Below are 22,632 nucleotides of genomic sequence, written 5' to 3' on the forward strand. Positions count from 1 at the left end.
TCAATATGTCACAATCAGCCTTTCTTATTGCTAAGAAAAATTAGCCAACACTGGAAATAAAGTGACTCAGCTGAAGCTGAAACTCCAGTACTTTGGCCACCTCATGCAAAGAGTTGACTCATTGGAAAAGACCCTGATGCTGGGAGGGTGGGGGCAGGAGGAGAAGGGGACGACAGAGGATGAGATGGCTGGATGGCATCACTGACTCGATGGACGTGAGTCTGAGTGAACTCCGGGAGTTCGTGATGGACAGGGAGGCCTGGCGTGCTGTGATTCATGGGGTCGCAAAGAGTTGGACACGACTGAGTGACTGAACTGAACTGATGACCATGTATAGGCCACCTCATGCTAAGAGTTGACTCATTGGAAAAGACTCTGATGCTGGGAGGGATTGGGGGCAGGAGGAGAAGGGGACGACAGACGATGAGATGGCTGGATGGCATCACCGACTTGATGGACATGAGTTTGAGTGAACTCTGGGAGTTGGTGATGGACAGGGAGGCCTGGCATGCTGCAATTCATAGGATCGCAAAGAGTCGGACATGACTGAGCGACTGAACTGAACTGACTGAAGAACTATAAGCCCTTTCAATATATAACGAAACACATTATATTGATACAATGAATATCCCAAAGATATTTAATTATAATACCATTGTGTGACCTGCTGTTTACTACTGATTAGGACTCAAATTCCATGAAGTTACAGGTAAAGTTGTAGGATTTTATTTGGTACAGATAATATCTGTCCAGCATACTCCGAGGGCTGTGGTTTTACTACCCTGCAGGACATTAATTGATTTTATATCTAACCTAGCAATTTACTTCAACATTCATTCTTCGGTGTCTGCATTCACTCAATCCCTCAAATGCTCTTGGAACCAGCTTTACCATCCCACTGGTTCCCTCATTAATGAGTTAAATAAGCCTTTGACATACATTCATTTTATATTTGTGTAGGAGGGGAGGAAAGGGCAAGGAGGAATAGGGGAGTACAATCATATGTTGCCCAAGGGACTCTGCCTGTCTGCCCAGCACAGGGCTCTAACTATTCGTGCATAAGAAAGTTTGTGCACGCACACATGCTCAGTAGTGTCCAACTACACCCCATGGACTGTACCCTACCAGGCTTCTCTGTCCGTGGAATTTTCTGGGCAAGAATAATGGAGTGGGTTGCCATTTCCTACTTCAGGGGATCTTCCCCACCCAGGGATCGAACTAGAGTCTCCTGCATTGGCAAGTGGAGTCTTCAACTCAAACCAGCTGGGAAGCCCATAAGAAAGCTTTCAGTGGTAAAAATCCCCTTCCAGTTAGTTAACCAAGGGCTTTACCTTTCCTTATTGCATTATATCAACTGCTAAGGGCCATCCTGAAGGCATTTTAGTTTTTTACTCAACAAACTCAAACCAAGTTTGTTGTATGTGCATATAAGTCACATGACAAAGACTAATAAGAAGAATGCCAAACTGCTAGCACCTATTTCACGCAGGTACATGGGAAGACCACTGTGAGGCAGTCTCGGCTACGGGCTTTTTATGTGCATCTGATTTATATCAATAAAAACACGACAGTCTTATAGTTTGAAAAGAAGACCTATAAAGTATATTTTTAAAAAGAAAAATAAATTAGAACACTGTTTACTTGAAACAGATAATCCTGGTCTGAGATACAATTTGAAGGATTAAAAAACTACAAATATTATCTAGTTGTATTCCTCCACAAATCTTTTTCTTTTAGTAAAGACTAAGAAATATTGTGATTGCAGCCATGAAATTAAAAGATGCTTACTCCTTGGAAGGAAAGTTATGACCAACCTAGATAGCATATTCAAAAGCAGAGACATTACTTTGCCAACAACGGTCCGTCTAGTCAAGGATATGGTTTTTCCTGTGGCCATGTATGGATGTGAGAGTTGGACTGTGAAGAAGGCTGAGCGCCGAAGAATTGATGCTTTTGAACTGTGGTGTTGGAGAAGACTCTTGAGAGTCCCTTGGACTGCAAGAAGATCCAACCAGTCCATTCTGAAGGAGACCAGCCCTGGGATTTCTTTGGAAGGAATGATGCTAAAGCCGAAACTCCAGAACTTTGGCCACCTCATGCGAAGAGTTGACTCATTGGAAAAGACTCTGATGCTGGGAGGGATTGGGGGCAAGAGAAGGAGGAGACGACAGAGGATGAGATGGCTGGATGGCATCACTGACTCGATGGACGTGAGTCTGAATGAACTCCGGGAGTTCGTGATGGACAGGGAGGCCTGGCGTGCTGAGATTCATGGGGTCTCAAAGAGTCGGACACGATTGAGTGACTGAACTGAAGAAATATTGTATTCAGTCTGGAAAAAAAGTTTAATATGATCCTGAAATAAGTAATTATAATAGTAAGTTGTTTTGTTTTTTAAGACTTGTTTTAGGTGGGCCATTTTTAAAGTCTTTGTTGTATTTGTTACATGTTTCTGTTTTATGTTTTTTGGGGCTTTCGCCACTAGGCATGTAGGATCTTAGTTCCCCACCAGGGACTGAACCCACGCTGGCTGCATTAGAGGGCAACGTGTAACCACTGGACCTGCAGGGAAGTCCTCAGGCCCCAAGTTTTTAACCATTAGAGGGTTTTGCTTTTTGAACTATGGGAAGATTATTTTTGCTCCTCCTTTGAATGAGGAAAAGAAAACTTAGAACAAAATCACTGTTGTGTTCCCTACCAAGTGTTCATCCCCTTCCCCCACCCCGATGGTTGTAAAGTATGTGTATGGACAAAAAATACATACAATATTGTGATCTAATTTTTCTGCTCAGTATAGTAAATACATTTCTTCGTGTTGCTAAATTAAAACATGCGTGCATGCTCAGTCACTACGTTGTATCTGACTCTCTTGCGATCCCATGGACCGCAGCCTTCTAGGCTCCTCTGTCCATGCAATTTTCCAGGCAAGAATACTGAAGTGGGTTGCCATTTCCTACTCCAGGGGATTTTCCCAACTCAGGGATTGAACCCACATCTCCTGCATTGGCAGGCAGATTCTTTAGCCACCAGGGATGCCCACTAAATTAAAAGAGTGTACTCTCATCTTATAAAATCTCAGTTACCTCATAAAGTTTTAATTCCTTAAATTTTAGAAAATATGCCCTAAGGCTGAGGGAAGGAAGAATAGGGAAGAAACTGCCTAACAGGTGTAGGGGGTGATGAAATGTCTTGGAACAAGATGGAGACGATCGCTGTGGGTGTACTGAATGCGCTGTGTTTAGTTCAGAATGGATGATTTGGGGACCCCCGGGGGCCACAGGCTGGGGCTCGGCACTTCACTGTCGAGTGCACAGGTGCGGCCCTGGTTGGAGAACTAAGATCCCACAGCTGCACAGCTTGGCAGGAAATAAATTAAAAAAAAATTTTTTTTAAGGTTAATTTTACGTTATATGAATTATACTTCAGTTAAATAAATAAATAGGTGCTTAAGACGGGGATAAGGAGAGAGAATAAAAGGAAGTGAAATAGCGCTGACATTCCAAAACACGAGAAACAAGTGAGTGTGTCTCTTACTAAATCTCCAAAAAAGACCTCATTTTCTAAATTAAGAAACCAAATTTCTTCTATCACAAATATTTACAATAAGAAAGTTAAGATTTAATGTGTGATAGGACATTTGGTCTTGGCTATTTAAAGGACAGTACTCTCTGAGTGCGTAATACTTTCACAACAGAAGACCATCTGAAGGCTAGAAAACTACAGAGAATAGGGTTATTATGAAGCCATTTATTACACTGCTTCGGTGAATATTCACTCTGTTTAAATATCCCTCCTTCAAATTATGAAACCTTTAATGTACCCAGGAAAATCATAAAATAGAAGAAAAAATGCTGGCTGTAAGTTAAACCCTCAATTATTGCTACAAATAGAACAGGTCATAACATGAGTAAAAGACTACTACAAATAATCTTAAAATCATTCTAATCATCTTAAGGGGACGTATCTTATTATAAAAGGTAGTCTCAGTTTACAGACAGATAGGTTTCAGATTTATCTGTAGGATGAACACATTTCCTGTGGAAACTGCATTAAAGGTTTGCAGGCTATTCTATAAAACTCTATAAGAACCATTACAAAACTGAAATACTATATTGTGTGTGTGTGTATAAAATAAAACCATACACAGTCAATAAAAATGTTTTTAAGCTATAAACTATTCAGCAAAACATAAAAATATTAAACAAAGTTTTTTATTTTTTAAATGGTAAATGCTGGTACTTAAGAGAAAGCGGGTGATAAGGATGGAAACTTATAGAAGTTCAGAATGACAAACCATAACTGAGAACTCATAAAGGCTCTTTTTATTAGGCCTAATTACACTTCAGGGTGATGTCAGGGCAAGGAAGCCATGCAGTGTATTTCTCACACTGTTACACATGGCCACAGGAGGGTCACTGGATCTCATAAACACAGTCTGGTCTTCTTTCACTCATGTTATGAAATGTCCTCAGAGTTACTCTGCCCCAGCAATCTGTCCCGTATGCCGAGATTCTCGCGGCCCCGAGCCGAGGTCTCCTCTCTCAGCTCCTGGGCATCTCAGCCTGGGGGACAGACACTGTCTAGTTCCCCTCACTCTCTTCCTGCTGCTGTGGCCTCAGGACCCTGCCCTGTTCTCACCCTCAGCCAGAAGCTCTGTAAGTTGGCAGAAGCACCCCTCTGAAGGGGGTAGAGACTCTGATCCTCCCCTGAGCTAGGGCCATTCTGCACAAGGTAGGAGCTTCGACACAGGCTGGGCAGGCAAGCAAGGCAGAGGAACCCCAGGTTCTAAAACATGCTCAGATTCATGGATTCTTGCTAAAGCCCCCAAAGCTTTAACTCTCTGGAAATCCAAAAGTGACAACTGATGGTGGGAAGGCATCCAAGTGATCTACAAACCAAAGTGGTTTTACTCCCTACTATTCCTATGAGGGGGCTTCCCTGGTGGCTCAGCAGTAAAGATTCCGCCTGCCAATGCAGGAGACAGGAGTTCGATCCCTGGGTTGGGAAGATCCCCTGGAGGAGGAAATGGCAACCTACTCCAGTATTCTTGCCTGGGAAATCCCATGGACAGAGGAGCCTGGCAGGCTACAGTCTATGGGGTCGTAAAAGATTTGGACATGACTTAGTGACTAAAGAACAACGTTCCTATGAAGGGAAGACTGATCTGCTCCTTTACCAAGAGACGAAGAAAGGCAGAAAACTGGGGAGTTCTGTGCTCAAAGAGGCCTATTTACACACGAATACTTTTAGGTTGTGTCAGAAGACAAAACAGCATCCACACTGAATATAAATTTCTTCCCACTGATTTTCCTCAATATCCTTAGTATCCACTACATAGAATCTAGTAAGATAGAGTACATTTGATATTCAAGCCCCATCAACAATTCTCCTGGAATCCTAATTTTTTAATAAAACAGCATGCACTAGAGCTACGACACAACTTAGTCACCGTCTCTGCACACAAGAAGAGTCCAAGCACACAGCACTGACGGGCAAGCACTTCACAGCGCGTCCACCATTCAGCAGCTGCTTCAACTGGCAGAGAAGCTCTTAAGCGTCTCGAGAGTTCACAAACGTGAGGATGACCAGGGCTCTAGTTCTGGCCCTACCATTACTCCTCAAAGAACTGAGAACATCACTGCTGTGCTGGGTCTGTTTCTTCACTGTAAAATGAAAACTGGGTGATAAGCATGTACCGTCTAAGTGTAAAATTATTCAAAGAAGATAAAGCCAAAGATAGATGAAATAATATCATTCCCTATAGATAAAATTCTTCCACTCTCCTAATTTTTTAAAAGGCTTAATAAAAAGATTAATTGCTAATGTAGTACAATTTTCTAAATCAACGCTTGCTCCACAATCCCTGAGAGGCAGTACTCTGAGCACATTGCCCGTCAGTAACAGCAGAGTCGCTGTTGTGGAGTCACTGTTCAAAACCACTGGAGACGAAGGTGCTGCTCCAACAGTGAAACTCAGATCACCACCCCCTCCACCCAACAACACACAGAGTTTTTTAAGTGCACCCCTCTAAAAAATTAGCAACCCAGAAGAAAATATTCGTAACCTATTTTTTTTAAAGAGTCAAGTTCATTTTTATCTATTTAATGTTCATCTGGCACATACTATGTGCCAAGCACTACTGCACTTTACTGTGCCACTTTATAAATACTCCTTCATTTAATCCTCTACAGTCCAGAGGTGTGTACTATGACTTGGCCTGTTTTATAGATAAGGAAGCAGTGGCATATGACGGAGAAGTTATATACCTTGCTACATTAGTAAGGGACAGAACGGAACTCAAACTCAAATGATTGAAGGCATGGACTGCTGCAAAGCAGAAGACCAGCAGGTTGTTATTTTTGCTTCAAAAAGATTCCATACTATGTGTTCCTGTAAGTGTTATACACCTGTGTATAAACTGTTTGACATCTAGAAGGATATATAGTAACTTAACAGTCATGTGAAAAGAATGGGATGGGGGACTGGAGCCACATAGCCCTACTTTCAACTATGCTGTCTGAATTTTGTCATAAAGCATTACTTCTTTTACAACAAAAATTAAATTTAAATGTCTTAAATTTAAAGATACTGGTATCATAAAGCTGTCCTAATGAAACAGACTTATTCTAAATTATTAAGCATGAGTAGTAAGTGAAAACAAAACCCAACATTACAACTCTATGGGTCTGAAAACACACCAATGAAAAAACATTTGCAGCTGTTACTCAAAACACACACACACACACACACACACACACACACACAAATACTCCATAAAAGTATCAACAGTAGTGTTACTCCTCTTGAAATCGAAGAACAGGGCAGAATTATCATAAAAAATTCTATAAATATTCCAGTATATATACAAGTAGAAATATACTCCAGGACTAACCCAGTTTACCATCCAACTGATATATTTTTAGATGCGTTGTTGTTGTTCAGTCGCTCAGAGAGCAAGACATACAATCTTTATACCATAAACGCTCTCTGAACCATATACTCACAAGCCTATTCTATGCTAAAATTTCTGAAGTCTACCTTTAATTTGAATTCTCTGAAATTCCTGGGGTAAGGAGTGAGTGGTAAAGTCACATGGATAAAGCAGGAAACGGGCTGTAAGGTAGTCCCCACAAGAAGAAATCCAGCTACACTAAGCAACCGCCAGAGTGCCAAAGCAGCCAAAATCACTGTCTGTGTTCTCACTCCCACCCTGATACCGCTGCCCATTCTGAGAGTGGGCACCGGGTTCCCAGGGAACAGGAGAATTCCCTATATAGCAACAGGCAGTGCCCAGGGCTAAAGAAGTGAGCCAACAATGGAGGAGGAGGAGACCAAGCGTGAGCACCCAATCCAAAGTGCTCAGAGCAGCAGGCTCACAGAAGATGATGGGACGGAGGGGTCAGGGCCAAGGCAGTGACAGCAGTTAAGAAGTTAAGTTTATCTTGGTTGCCTTTCCACCTTCCCCCTCTTGCCGCTCTCTCTTCCTCAGTTCCATTCTTATTCAAGGCTGGCAATCGTTTAATCTCTCCTGAATCATTAGATAAGTAAATTGCTTTCTGGTAAAGTCATAGTTCAGTATTTCTTATAGCCATTCTTTTCTTTCTGTTTAATGGCCCTATGAAAGATGAAAGATAACCACAAATTCTTGAATGTTCCTCCCACTGAGAGGCAGGTCTATGTCCTCTTTCCTTGAATCTGGGCAGGCTCTGTCAGTGCCCTGACCAACTGAATATGGCAGAAGGGACCAGGTGTCAGTTTGCAGGTCTCCGTTTTAAGAAATTGACAGTTTTCTCTTTTTATTGCTTGGAATGCTTGCTCTTGGGGTGGCCGGCCACCATGGAAGAGGCCTAAGCACCCTGTGAGAAACACAATATGAGAAAGCGAAAGAACGTAGAGAGACCTTGCAAAAGATGACACCTTAGTGTATGCTGGGGACAGGGGTGCAGAAACAGAGACCAGGAGCACAGAGGCTTGTGACAGGTGAGTTAAAAAGCCACCGAGGAAGTGGATGCTCCAGCTTAAGGAACTCCAGCTGGTTCTTCCTAAATGCCTGACCTACAAGATCATAAGCAAAATGAAATGATTGTTTTAAGCACTAAGATGACAGCATCCACCATTCACACCTGCCAAACGACTCACAGGAATGAGTGACACTGCCGTTTAGTAGAGGTGAGGATGAGACCCTTAAAGAGGCTCTATCCCGTAGGAATCAAAACCATCCAAAGACTAGACGATACCCTCTGCAACAGAGGTGGTAAGACAGTAAAACACTCAGTCCATCATCGACTGAGCTGCCATCATCACTCAGGACTGGCTCTCTCTGTATCCTGTCAATATTTTACATCTGGATGTGCTGTTTTGAGCATAATAAGACAACCTAATTCTTGGGCGGAATATCACATAGTAAAAAACGACCTTCAAAAATCTCCAAACCGCTATTCCCATAGCAACCCCAAATTCTTGATGAAGATTCTTAAGAAAATGTCACTGGCACTTGCAGGAATTCCTTTCTCTTCATTAAAAGCTACAGAGCCTTATCCTTCATTCCTTTTGCCTCTCTGGATTATGTTCCCTAATAAACATTCTGGGAAACCTCACATTTTATTTAAGGTTGGATTTGAAAACCTAATTGAATAATTATGAGTCGAGAATATCCTCCTCCATTTTTGTTTCCAATTCTCTCTTCACCCTAAGAGTGCTGACTTATTCCTCAGCCAGCCTAACTTGATTCCCATCACACCCATCAGCAATGTCTGATCCCAGCCTTTGTAGCTGGGGTCAAGAGCCCACATCCTAACCAGACTCCCAAGATTTCTAGGAAGTACTTTGACTTTTCTCTTAAAGATTTCAACAAAGTGTATGGGATTTTTGGGTTTTGGTTTGTTTTCAGTACAACTGCTTTACAACGTCATCTTGGCTTTTGCTGTACAACAAAGTGCACCAGCTATATGAATACATACATACATACGTACATATATATATATATATACTCCCTCCCTCCCACACACCCCCCAACCCACCCACCTAGGCCATCACAGAGCCCTGAGCCGAGCCTCCTGTGCTTTATAGCAGCAGCTTCCCACTACCTATTTTATACATGGTAGTGTAGATATGTCAAGCCTCATCTCCTCATTTGTCCCATTCTCCTCTTGCCCTGTCAGCCCAGCGGAAGGAAGTAGGGGAAGGACTCTGCTCCACATCATTTTGGTTGAACTAGGCAGAGGCCTTGATCTCCTGGCTTTGACCTTAAACCCTGCCAAAAGAATTCCTTCCTGCTTTAATACAAAAATGTACCAAAGTGACTTGGTTACCCTTAGGAATGCGACTATTACTCTGTAGACTCAAAAGGAACATGTCAGAGGCAGGCATGGGCTCCAGAACCCACATAAGTCTTCTGTTCACCTTCTAGCTCTCCCATTATTTTGTTCTATGACCTTAAGGAGTTGGTTTCAGAGCCTGTCTCCTCATCTGTAGCAGAAGACAAAGACCACCCCTGCCTCAGATGGCTATGGTAAGGGTTTCATGAGACGAAGCACATGAAGGGCACAAGGGGCCTAATAAACAGAAGCCCCAGTGACTCTCAGTTTCCTTCCCTTAAGAATATATTAAAATAAAAAACGCAGCTATCTGAGGTTAATTCTGTGACAGCCATTCTACACAAGGCAGTTAACATATGTCCACATATAGCATGACTGCTAATTGTTCAGAAATTTTTCCCTTAGTTTACACACATTAAAAGGATGGGAGCTGACAATTCCTTTCCACAGAAAAATTCCAAATAAATAAGTCTGTAAAAATCCTTCAGAAACTCCTCCGGTATCTGACTTGAAATTAAATTATTTTTAAAACATAAAATGAATGAGATAAAATATTCTATTTTAATAAGCTGATTTCAAAATTGATATAATGACTATATACACCTTAATGTCAGAATCATTAAACTTTACACAGTTAATGTAAAATACTTCAGAAGCAAATGCACTGTAGAAGCAAATTTCAAGGAGGTTTAGACAACTAAATAAGATGCTACTCAGATAAAACACTTAAGTACATAAGCAACTTGGGTGTCAAAACCATACGGAGATACACTAAATTCTGAGGTATTCAGAATAGAGATTAAATCATGGTGCACCAATCTAATCAATCAAAATACACTGTACCTTGGTCATTCTAATATCCAATATGTGGGGTTACAAGTCTTCAAAAATATTTTTTAAATTTCTAACTTTTGTTTTAACAAAGAAGCAAATAGAAATGATTTCAAATCACACCAGATTTAAGATATGGTGATCAGGGACTCCCCTGGTGGTCCAGTGGCTAGGACACCGTTCGAGATCCCTGGTCGGGTAACTAGATCCCACGTGCCGTGACTTGGCACAGCCAAATAAATAAATAAAAATAAATATTAAAAAAAAAAGATATGGTGATCAGCTTATTTTTACAGACAGTAGGTTTAAACTTCTACTCTAAATAATTCAGTTCTTTTTTTATCCAGGATAAATAGGATTACCTGGTTCTCTTTAAGGGACACTGTCTTTGGTTCTCAGAGGCTAATTTTGAGACTGTGCTCGAGCCAATTTTTCAAACCTTTTTCATGTCAGGACCTGCATGGAAAATGATAACATCTGTATGGTGCACGTGCGTAAACTGAAGAGTCATCATGGGGGCCAGAAGTAATCTGCTTGGAGGCTCCAGCCACTCTTAGGCTGAGGGGACTGTTATCTCAACACATAGGTAATCTTTTTATGGCCCTTCTGATGGAAAGCTATGTTTCCCAATCTTTTACCTGGTTTTCTAGTAATGCAGGAAGAAGTCCCCCTCTTCTACTCCAATGCCCACTTATTGGAACAAAGGCTTTTAAGTCATCAACCAGCTGAGAGGACCAGCAGCATTATCTAGGAATCCGAAGTGCTCCTCCGAGTTTATCCTACTCACTAATGCGCTGAGACCCACTGGAGAAAATGGATGCCCAAATCCTTATTTCTGTCCTAAGTATAACCATCCTATCCTACCACCATTCTATAACCTGAGGGAGCAACCAGTTAACAGTATGACATGAAGGAATCTAACACAAATTAAATTAAAAGAGAAAACTACTAGAAACAGTTGTGTCTGAGCACTCAGGCAGTAAAACAGCACTGACGAGTATGTAAAAGGAAAGGAAAAGTCAACTGATTAAGATGAACATGGATGTAGACTAAAATGTTTCCAAGGCCACTTCTAGCGCTCTGATGTCAAGGTTTCCAAGACAAAAATATAATTACAATAAAGTGCTTCACTTCCACAGCCTTGAATACATTTGTAAGGTCACCATAGAAGTGAAGATAGGAGCAGGCAGACAAGTAATTTGATGCACTATAAAATCACTTACACAATATTGCTTACACAATTGAAAAGTTAAAACTTTCCATCTTCTCTGAAGATATCCCATAATACAAAAAAAATATTTGTACAAGGCTTTTAGCTGCAGCATTATCTGAAATTGCAAAATACTGGAAACAACCTAAATACCCAAAGGGAGGAGACCGTTCGAATTCACTGCGAACCACGACAAATGGAGCACTATAAACGGGTTAAAAATAAGGAAAAGTTCTACAAACATGGAATGGTGTTCAGAATATACTATTAAATGAAAGAAACCCCAAAAGAGCATACTTAGTTTGCTACCTTTTGTGAGAGAAAGAAAACACTCATGTATCTGCAATCTTTTTTTTTTTTTTTACAAGAAAGAAACAAGGATAGATCAAAATAATTGGTTGTTTATAGAGGGTGGATAGGAATGAGAAGTGTGAGGTAGTAACACTTCTTGGTACGGTTTTAACTTTTGGAACTATACGTGTGTGAGAGTCACTCAGTCGTGCCCGACTCTTTCCAATCCCATAGGCTGTAGCCAACCAGGCTCCCCTGTCCATGGGATTTCCTAGGCAAGCATACTGGAGTGGGTAGCCATTCCCTTCTCCAGGCAATCTTCCCAACCCAGGGATCGAACCTGGGTCTCCTGCATTGGTAGGTGGATTCGTTACTATCTGAGCTACCAGGAAAGCCCATACTCACATTTTATATACTCAAAAAAACGTAAAATAAGATCAGCAAGGATAAGGCCGAAAAAATTTTAAATGGAAATCAAACAAAAACAAATGAAGCAGACTATATGTCAAATAAGTGTGTTAAAAGAGGGAAGGAAAGGGAAGGAAAAGGAAGGAAAACTAACATAGTTTTTTAACATAGGACTTTTTTTTTTTGAGTATACAGACAAAAAACACCATTAAAAATATTAAGCTCTAGTTATAAGCAGTTTTCTTTGCAATGGTGTGGGTCAGCAGTTCAGAACTACTTTCTCTGATTATGGCATGGAGCAAACAAGTACACGTGTTGAGGATAATGGGAACCAGATTCTCACTGTTAGAAAAGGGCATTACAAATGCAGAAAGGCTCAAGACGAGACCTGCAGTGCTGAACTGGGATTAAAGGTATCCAAATGAACTCGTGGCTACACACACACACAAATACAAACAAATATATACACACACACATACACATTTTCATATTTCTTAATTCCTATTTGCTGAGAGATCTGAGGTTATAAACATTATTCCCCACTAAAAGGAACAATGGCTACTTGGAGAAATAGCTGATTCCAAGACGGGGGCAGGCTGAGTACGAGATGAGATGGGAGCACCTTGCCATGCCAGAAAGTAAGGGCTCCAAGAACAATAGGGACATGTCAAAATTATGGCCTAAGAAGGTCTCCACTAGCCAAATCTAGGACAACTTGATCTTCAAAATAAATAGCAATAGGATGTTAAGAAATAAAATGAAAACCTGAGTTCATGTTAATAAAATAAATGAATAAACGAGTGAGAAAGGAAAATGTGTCCCCATATATACTTAGAAGAAATAAGTTAAAAAATCAACATCCTGCAACCATCCTAGTAACAACTGATTCAATCAAGAATCATCAGTGGATGCTAAATTACTAGATTAATGTTTGATGAGGAATAAGACAATTATATGTAAAATCTCAAAGCATCTGCTACAAATTAGTTATTAATAACAAAGGGGAAAAAGAAACTTTACAACAAAGAACCTTGCAAATATCACCTTAATAAAATAAATATTACCAAAATGAGACAAACCAATTTCATATACCTCTTGATATAATGCCCTGAGAAGACACATTGCTTCTGCAGTATTCCTATCAAAACCTTGCACGACTTGAATCTAATCATAAAGAAACAACAGAAAAATCCAAATTGAAGTACACTCTACAGAAATACTCAAGACGTGAAAGACAAAGAAAGGATAAGGAACCATTAGAGACTGAAGGAGACTAAAAGAGTTCACAACAAAATGAAACTCACGACCGTGGGTGAGATGCAGGGGAGACGGGTGGGGCGACACAACTGGCAAACAGCTATGAAGGACATTATATAAAGGACAGTGAGACAACGGGAGAAATCTGAGAATGGAATGTGCATTCAATAATACTACTGTATCAGTCATTAAATGTCCTAATTAACCAATATCCCATGTTTAATGAAAAGAAAGTCCTTGTTCTTGGGGGGTAGGGGGGGATAAAGCATTTATGGATGAAGGAACATTAGGTATGCAAATTAGTGATGGGAGTTGGGGGGAATATATAGAAAGAAGGTACACATGTAACACCAAGGTGGCAAAATGTTAACTCATGAATAGGTAAAGAGTACAAGGGAGTTCTTTGTATTATTCTAATAAGGTTCCTTTAAGTGTGAAAGTGTATCAAAATAAAAAGGGTTTTGAGATTTTTAAATTTTTATTCTTTACTTCCTATTAAAAACATACTTTTTGAAAATTACTATAACACAAAGGAAAAGGTTAAATTACCATTGTACAGGCCAAATAGTACTATAAACCTGGCAGTAACTTCCCTTTATTAATGGATGACAAACTAATCCAGTAAAAATATTGTAATAGATTAATTGCAGTAGTCCAAATGACATTACAACATGTTTCTTTTATATATCCAAACTCTGGCTCCCAATTTCCCAAGCAGAGCCAAACCCAGAGGCTTATCTACTCTCTCTGCTGACTCTGGTAATAGCAACAGTATTTTGCTCTGCTTATCAAGGAAGGTAAATCTGGGTTTAAACTTTTACTCAAAAATAGTACTGCAAAATTTCAGTTTTAGTGATTTAACTCTCTGGATGATTACTAATAAAATCCATCTCTGATAAGGCAAAGCATGTTTTTACCCTAAAAACTGCATTTAAAAATATTTCATTTAAAAATAAACACTAATTGGGATTCCCTGGTGGTCCAGTGGTTAAGACTCTACACTTCCAATGCAGGAAATGCAGGTTCCATCCCTGGCTAGGGAACTAAGATCCCACATGCTGCAGAGCATGGCCAAATAATTTTAATTAATTAAGTAAAAATAAACACCAAATTAAGCATGGCAGACCAATTTCTCCCTTATCTCCTCTTCACCCCATTTCACTAAAATGACAATAAAAAATTAAATCAATAGTGACTCACAAAGAGAACAAGTGAGACAAGCAAACTTCAACATGCTTTTGGCAGTCAGGAAGAAGCCGAAGGAGCAGTAACAATCTTCGTAGCGTGAAGAAAGCTAAGCCCAAGTGCCAGCAGAGAAGAGTGACAGCCCAGAAAGTACCAGCAGAGAAGAGTGCAGCTGGGAGGCAGTCCTGGGCTTAGGGACACGGGGCACAGCAGACAGCAGAGTAAAGGTGGCACTAAGAACAAGGGGCCCAAGGGCTGCAGGGACAATGAGCTCATGGACTTCCTACGTCCTCATGTCAGGACAGCAGCAGCCAGGTGTACAGCTCCCAGAGGGAATGCTGAAAAAATGGTGCAAAAAAATAAATATCCACACAGACGTCTTGACTGTCTTCCTCCAATGAAGAAGGCGGCCTGTCCCCAACTTCACAGTGAAGCCCAATGTATACAAGCCTCACAGAGCTTTCTAGTGCCCCACCCTTACATGAAAAAATAGATAAAATAAGATTCTGTGAAGGAAAGCTCTAGTTTGAAAGAATCATTTTGAAAAGAAAAAGAGGAACCTAGAGACAAGAGAAACAATGCAGACAGCACAGAAAAGCCTCAAAACAAACTCTAAAACCCAGGATTAACAAGAGAAGATACTGCGAAACAATAGCAATAGGATGTATGAAAAAACAATGGTCAGAAAAAGGAGGAAAAAAAAAGAAAAAGAAAAAAAAAAGGAAAAGGAGGAAAAGCACTTAAAAACAAGAAATATTATTATCAAAATTCAGTAGAAGGGTAGAAGGAAAAATAAAAACAAGGAAATATCTCAGGAACTAGAACCAAAAGGCAAAGAAATAAAAAGATAAGAAAATTACAGGTTCTACCCACGGTGCTCAACATTCAATTAATAGGAGTTGTACAAAGAAAAATGTACAAACTAGGAGATTTAAGGATGGGAAGATGAGTGTACTCTCAAATGCACAGACTGAAAAGTCCCTTGAGAACCCATCACAAGAAAAGAAAAACTAAGCCATGCCAAGACACATCACTCTGAAATTCCGGAACACCAAGGATAAGACGAATATCCTAAAAGCTTCCAGGAGAAAGAATAAAAGGCTATATATGAAGAAACAGTCATCAAAAAGGCATCACATTTCTTAAAAAAAAAAAAAAAAACAAAAAAAACACTGAAAGCCTAAAAACAAAGGAACACTGCTTTTAAAATTCTACACTTGATCTTAGCCAAAAGGCCGAGAAGCGATTGCTTTTAAAATTCTAAGAGAGGGACTTCCCTGGCGGTCCAGAGGTTAAGACTGTGCTTCCAATGGGAAGGGCGTGGGTTTGATCACTAGTCGGGGAACTAAGATCCCACAAGCTGTGCTGCGTCACCAAAAAAAAAAAAAAAAAATTCTAAGAGAAAAATCTTTTCTAACGAACAGTCTATAGTCAACCAAGCAGTCAAGTACAAAGGTCGGATAAAGGTGTCAGACTTGGGTGGGATCAAAAATGTGGCTCCCCTGAGAAGGGAGCTAGATGATGTACTCCAGCACAATGGTCTAATAAACCAAGGACAAGAAAGACCTGTGATCCAGGGAATGGGAGATCTAACACAAGAGGACAGCGAGGGAGTCACAGGGTAAAAACTGTCCAGTCGGCTCAGAGAACAGTCAGCTCAGATGGAAGCAAGGGCACTCTAGGAAGGAGAGCCTCAGGAATACTACTACTAAGAGAGTATGTGTTTAAATGCTTGGAAAAGAATATTCATAGACATTTGACAAATGTATATGTTACATTTGGGAGAAAATGTAAAGAAAGTAAAGTAAGCAATTAAAAAAAAAAAAGCAATTACTAACTAAAGGAAAAATAAAATGCCAGAAAAGAAAAAAAAAAGTAATCACAATATTAATAAAAATTTGTGGTCTGGTCATATTGAGAAATGGAGAGTGGGCAGGTAATGAAATACTAATGTCCTCACTTACCAACACAAGATGTCAAGAGATACTACCTAAAATGGATAAATTGAAAAATAACAATGTATTACTTAGAAGCATGTGGGTAAACATAAGGGAGAAAGCTAACAAAGCTGAAAGTGGTTGTCTGTGGACAGTAAGACTGAGGGTGGAGGGAAGGGAGCCTGCTGTTCTATTTTAAACCTTCTGATACTATACTGTATGGCGTAACTGTATAATGTACTACTTTTTGAAAACACTAATGTTTAAAAGGTAAACTGATATAACAATCATATCAATTCATGAAGTTGCCTAAACCACATTTTTTCATCTTAAAAAATCACCTATTACATGAAATAAAAATTACAAACTGTTTATCATTTGGGGCCAGGCACCTACTCAACTCCCTGTATACTACAAGGCTAATTTCCAGAGCTAATGGTATGTGTCCTCTACTAGAGAATGTAATTTCAAAGCTGGCCAAAATTTATCATCTATATGTTAACAGAGCCAGATACCTACAGAGCCAGAAGAGAGGGCATCTGGTCCTGCTGATTTCCTACACAGAGGCAAATTCTGATCCATAAGACTAGTCCCCTCACTGGCTCGAGCATTTCACTCTATTTTGAAATGCGTTTCTGAAACCAGTCCTCAAAGGCAATTGAAAACAACATACGGAAATAATGTATGTGAAACTGCATATGCTCAACTGTAATGTACTAAACATCTTTTATTATTCCTTCTATCACAGACTCAGACTTGTTCAAACCCACTTTGGTTTAAAAAAAAAAAAAAAAGGCACCTATGAAGCTATTATGCTTTTATCTGTTCTACAGTCTTCAGCTAAATGCTGGAACTGTGCCCCTACCTACAAATGAGAGGGAAGGGTAGTGGAGAGAAGGATTGAAACTACTCAAGTCAAAGCAGATTACTAAATCAGAGTCAAAATGGCTACTGCTGCCTTTGGAAGACTAGACACAAATAACCACAGAAAAATTATCAGGAGCTTATATTGTTTCAAAAATAACTCTCCTTATGAAGCTGATTGTATACAGACTACCAACACAAAAGCCATGAATCACTTAAGAAAGATTCTGGCATCCAATTATTTCCATTTATTTAATATAGCAAGATCTGATGCAATTCCACACTTTGCCAACAACCTGAGTAAGCAAATCCATAGTTAAATAGTAAAAGGATTTTCAAAAGAAATTAATCAAGTCATAAATGTAAACACCACACAACTATTATTTCAAAACAAAAGCAAGTGTTTACAAGACAAGAAAAGATGCACACACATATTTTATAGGAAGCACTCCCTCCCATAAATCAACAAAACATTTAAGACGTTAAGGGACCTCATTATCAAAGACTTTACTCAGAGAGCAGGTTTAATATCTATGTTGTACAATCCTTTTTCTAGCTTTTTGTGGTTATACAGTATAGCTTAGCACTAAAATACAAATCTGGGGGTGGGGGTGTGAAATTACCACAGTTGTATTTACTGGTGTACTGGGAAAATATCTTTTTAAAAATCAATGGGACTACTTATGAAGAAATGGAAAGAAAAAACATAAACTGGGCATATACTTATACTCTGCTTAAAGGGCTAGATACCCAGTATTACAGAAAATAGGCACCTGTAAACTCCATTAGCTGTTCTAATTATTTGATGCAAAGCAAGAGTTGGAATTTTTTTTTTTTACAACCAATAGGTACATTAAAAAAAATCTGACCCACATTTTCCCAAAAATCTGTATTAATCATTCAAAGGAAAAAAGTCTCAAAAAATATTTTTTAAATGAGGTTCTAAAAAGACAACACACAAACAAAACACTTGAAATAACTGAAATGAAACCAATGCAGTTAAATTAAATTAGAATTAAATTCTCACAGCATGAATGTTGAGCTCTGGCAGCTACTTCATACACATAAGGTGAAGCTTGAATCTTGTTGTTGCAAACAGTTTCTCCAATGCCAAAAGAGCTCACAATTAACATTCAAAATAATTCAGATGGAAACTAGAGTTAATCTGTTTTACTATGTGACACTAAAATTTAAAAACCACTCAATCAATAATATAAATGTCAGCCCCAGACTAAGTTAAATAGAAGTTCTTTAACAACAACAAAAAAAAATTAGAATATTTTTCAACATTTATCTATCCATTATCCCAGGGAAACATTCTGTTACCAAAAAAAAAAAAAAATTGCTGCCTAGAAATTTCAGCATGATCTTCACAAACTCTGACCAAAACAAAGATCTATTATCTAAAAAGGAAAACCTGAGCATGGTCAGTAAGAACAAAGATTTAAAGAAGTGAAATCAACAAGTGTCCTATCTTACAATTGGTTAAATTAAACCTGCAGGAACATGACAGTTAATCACCAGCCTGCTTTGCCTGGTGATGAGATAGTTCAAGAACAGTCCATGAAATTACGAGTCTTCAGGACAGGTCAAGGATAAATTGGCAAGCAGATTTCTAAAGGCTGCCTTAAACCCAGCTAGAACAAGGAAAAAATATCAGGAGAGAACATCTACTCAAAATGGAAAACAGCCTGCTGATAGAGTTATTCAATCCTACAGCAGAGTACAAAGTCTTCAGATAAAATCCAGTCGGTTATAATATCTTTTCAAAGACGCAAACTGGATCATATTCAAAATAAACTCTCATTTCCCTCCTCAAAAGGGTCTTAGAAAATTTAATTAGCTAGTGGTGATTAACGGTGAAGCATTTAGCTAACACAAATACCAAGACAACTACAAACTTCACTTTTCAATGCACAGGTTTTGTTTCAACAAAAGTTTTCAAAATTTGAAGTTGCCTTCTTAAGCTTACCTGTATATTATATATCTGTAAAAACCAAACATATACCTGTTTTTCAGTATGTCTTAAGAAGTGTGCAGGGGGCGGGGGGGCGGGGAGGGAAATCTTGTTTTAAGCATTGCAGCCTAAAGACTATAAGTAACTTCTACAAGAAATATGATTGGAAAATCTTAAAATATAACGAAATGGAATCAACAAAAGTTACTGCCTAAAAGCAAAGATTCAAATAACCCCTGAGTTACCAGCAGCAAAAGCAAAATTCTCTATCTTAAGAATTCTCTCCCTCCCCTACTCCATAACAAACAACTTCCAAGAAGAATCTCCTCCAGCAGAAACAAAATGAACAAATGGGAGGGGGCCACGGTTATAAAATGACAAAGAGCTCACTGCATTTTATCCTTATCCACAGCTATGGTGAGAAGGCTTCATGATATCTGAACTAAAGTAAAGCCCGTTTCAGCCTACAAAAAAATTCAATCTGAACCAAAATTTAGACATTCAAAAACAGTGTTCTTCCAACTGTATTAACAACCTTGTTCCACCTTGCTGGCATTTTAATCAATAAACAGAGGGAGGAAGAGCTAATTAAATATAGAAATTTAAAATAAATTATTTCCAAAATGTAGAATTTAAAATACACTTTCACATCAAAAATCTTCAGAGGAATTACTTCAAGTATGTCTCCGAACACTTATAATCCTTTAAATTATCAAGCAGTAAGTGACTAGATGACAAAATAAAGACCTTGCTTTTAAAAAGGCAAGCCAAAAGTATGGTTTGAATGGTATTTGAATTTAAGCTCTGGGCTATCTCTAATATCCCCAAGCATCTTGAGCAACTCTGTTAATCTTTGTCTCAGTTTCACAATCTGTGAAACAGGAAAAACTTCAAGGATGGGTAGTTAATTAAATTAGTCAGGATTAAATGCTGGCCAACTGCTTTGAAGTTCCTTTATGTTGTTCTCAGTTCTCCTCCTACTCAGTAAAACTAGTAGATGAGAAAACATCTGGAATTACTATATACACTAACATCTGCAGACTCACAGCAGTTAAAAGATGACCTCTGTTTACAGGTTTCTAAGCCAAAGATCATTCAACAACCCAGAAAGATTTCAAGATACAATTGCAATAAACAATTTTTAGGTAAATTTCCTTTCGTTGTGAAAGATACCTTCTCCCTACATTCTCAAAACAGACTATTAGAAATCACAGGGCATCTTGAGAAGTCTTGGGGCGAAACAATTCTAGGTAAGATGAACAAGCTGTTGCTGCTGCTAATGGTATTCTCGGCATTCTAAGCTGTCAATCAAGGTAAGCTTCATCACAAATAAACCCTCCAAAAAGTACCAGCCCCTGCTGAGAATCTAAGTACCTCCTTCTAAGCCATCTGTCCAGGAAAGCTCTACTAAAACACCTAGAATGCAGTGGCTCTTGTGTTTAAAAGCTATGAATAAACATAAAACACTAAAATACATTAACAATATATAGTTCCCACTTCAAACACTGATAAGCTACTATCCAAGTCCACTTGGATGCTTAGGTTGAACACAAAACCCACAGTCTGGACACAATCAAAGGACACTACTATTTTCTTTCAAAGAAGGAAAATGTCTAATATAGCTCAAGAAGTGGGAAAAAACTGCAAAAGAAAAAACAACACGGGTTAGGGGAAATGCCCTTGTAAATTACTCCCTGATGGAAGAGGGACTCAATTAAATTTTAAAACAGGAATTTAAATTACTCAATGAGCTACAAACTAAGTTACTCACTGTTATGCTCACTGAGCGACAAACACTAGAAAAACATAAATATTTTTAAGTTAAGTTTAAAGGATTCAAAATTAATCTATCATATTCCAGTAAAGAAGGAAATCGCTTAAATTTCAAAGTGGAAAAAGTAGGATGTTATAAGAGCCTAAGGCTAATGCTATTAAAGCAAAGAATGATGAGAATCAGCTATTTTGAGAATAAATGAATAACAAGAAACTGAAACAAACAGTTCAAATTCACCCCTCAACCCCATCCTTTCTTCTGCTTTTAGGCCATGAAGGATATTCTTTGTATACTACTAAGAATACTATTCGGAGAATAACTTCGGATCCACGTGTCAAAACTTCTTCACAACAGCAAAATGTTAGGCTCAGTCCCTAGAATGCAGCCTCTTCAAACGAACACATGGAGCACATTCTAAATCCCAGCTTCTTCACATCTACTACCAATTATTCAGAGACTTTGGAAATAAGCTTAGGCTGCTTTAAAGTTCTAGCGGCTGGGATTCCAGGTGGGATACTGCCAGAAAAACTAGAAAGACAACTGCGTTTGACTTAAGCTTACAAATCTTATCGAAAAAGTTAAAATTCTTCAGAAAAGTGTATGAAATTTAAATATTAATCTTCAAAAGTATCACGGGCCCACTGATTTTTAACTGTCCCATCCACATTTACTACTAAAATGTCATACCTGCCTACCTATAAACACAGAATGTCAAAAGACTACAAATTCATCATGGTAACAAGACTGCAGATGGTCAGTTCCTCACAAGCCAGTCAAACTTTACTTTATAGACTAAAAGCCAGGAGCGGTGACTGGTGAAAGCATTCTGGGGAGAAGCTCACTTACTATGCTTTCCATTTATTTTAAACACTCACTCACTATGCTTTCCATGTATTTTAAACACCAAGTTTAAGGCCAATCCAGCTACCATCAAAAGGAAGAAAGTTCCTTCATTCATTAAGCAAATATTTACTGAGTGTCTTATTAGATGCTAGGCACTTAATTTCATACAGGGTTACTACTAGGAGCAGTAAATGCATTTGACCTTACAATGAACAAATGACTGATCCTATCTAGAAAGTTTAATCCACTGGGCATGTAAGAGGTTTCTTTAGATGTAGGTTGTGAGAGAAATCTGGTGCAAAATAACCCATCACCCCATCAAGGTGATATCTCATTTTTAGCTCAAGCGTTATCACAAATGACAAGTTTATTACCACTGAGATGCAATCAATAATCAGAACTCTATCCAACTAAATGTATCTTCAAAAAAGGATTAATCTCCAATAACCATCCCAAATTGCAAAATATTTACTTAATCTACACTTACTTTTCTTAGGTAATGTGAGGGCAAGTGTGTACTAGAAACTATAAGAGGATTTCTCAACTCTTTAAAGAATTAATCAGGGAAAATTTTTTCATGCCTATGCTATTAAAATATCTACAATTTAACTGGCTATTTAACCCAAACCCTTAAAGTCTTTGGCTCACCTTAGTTATGAAAATAGTTGTGTTTAGAGCATCTTTTTAACCAATCTGGGTTTTCTCTCCAGTATTTTGCCACTGGCTCAACCCTTTTACCCACACATACATATACAAAT

The 22,632-nt window shown here is 38.8% G+C and overlaps 1 protein-coding gene across 5 annotated transcripts in view; it reads right to left on the reverse strand.

Annotated features, from left to right (window-relative positions):
* The window catches only part of USP3 (ubiquitin specific peptidase 3), a 102,130-nt gene that overhangs the window by 76,053 nt on the left and 3,445 nt on the right, over positions 1-22,632 (reverse strand). For 2 of the 5 annotated variants that reach the window (XM_061431052.1, XM_061431055.1), the window contains exon 1: positions 1,815-5,812. The exons of 1 other annotated variant lie outside the window; for it this stretch is intronic. In XM_061431052.1, the coding sequence (XP_061287036.1) occupies positions 1,815-2,194 (380 nt within the window). In that variant the 5' untranslated portion in view covers positions 2,195-5,812. Of the gene's footprint in view, positions 1-1,814; positions 5,818-22,632 lie in introns of those variants that run through there. 2 more of the 5 variants (XM_061431056.1, XM_061431054.1) reach the window with 2 other exon arrangements.

Source organism: Bos javanicus, chromosome 10 (genome assembly GCF_032452875.1).
Source record: "Bos javanicus breed banteng chromosome 10, ARS-OSU_banteng_1.0, whole genome shotgun sequence".
NCBI lineage: Eukaryota > Metazoa > Chordata > Mammalia > Artiodactyla > Bovidae > Bos > Bos javanicus.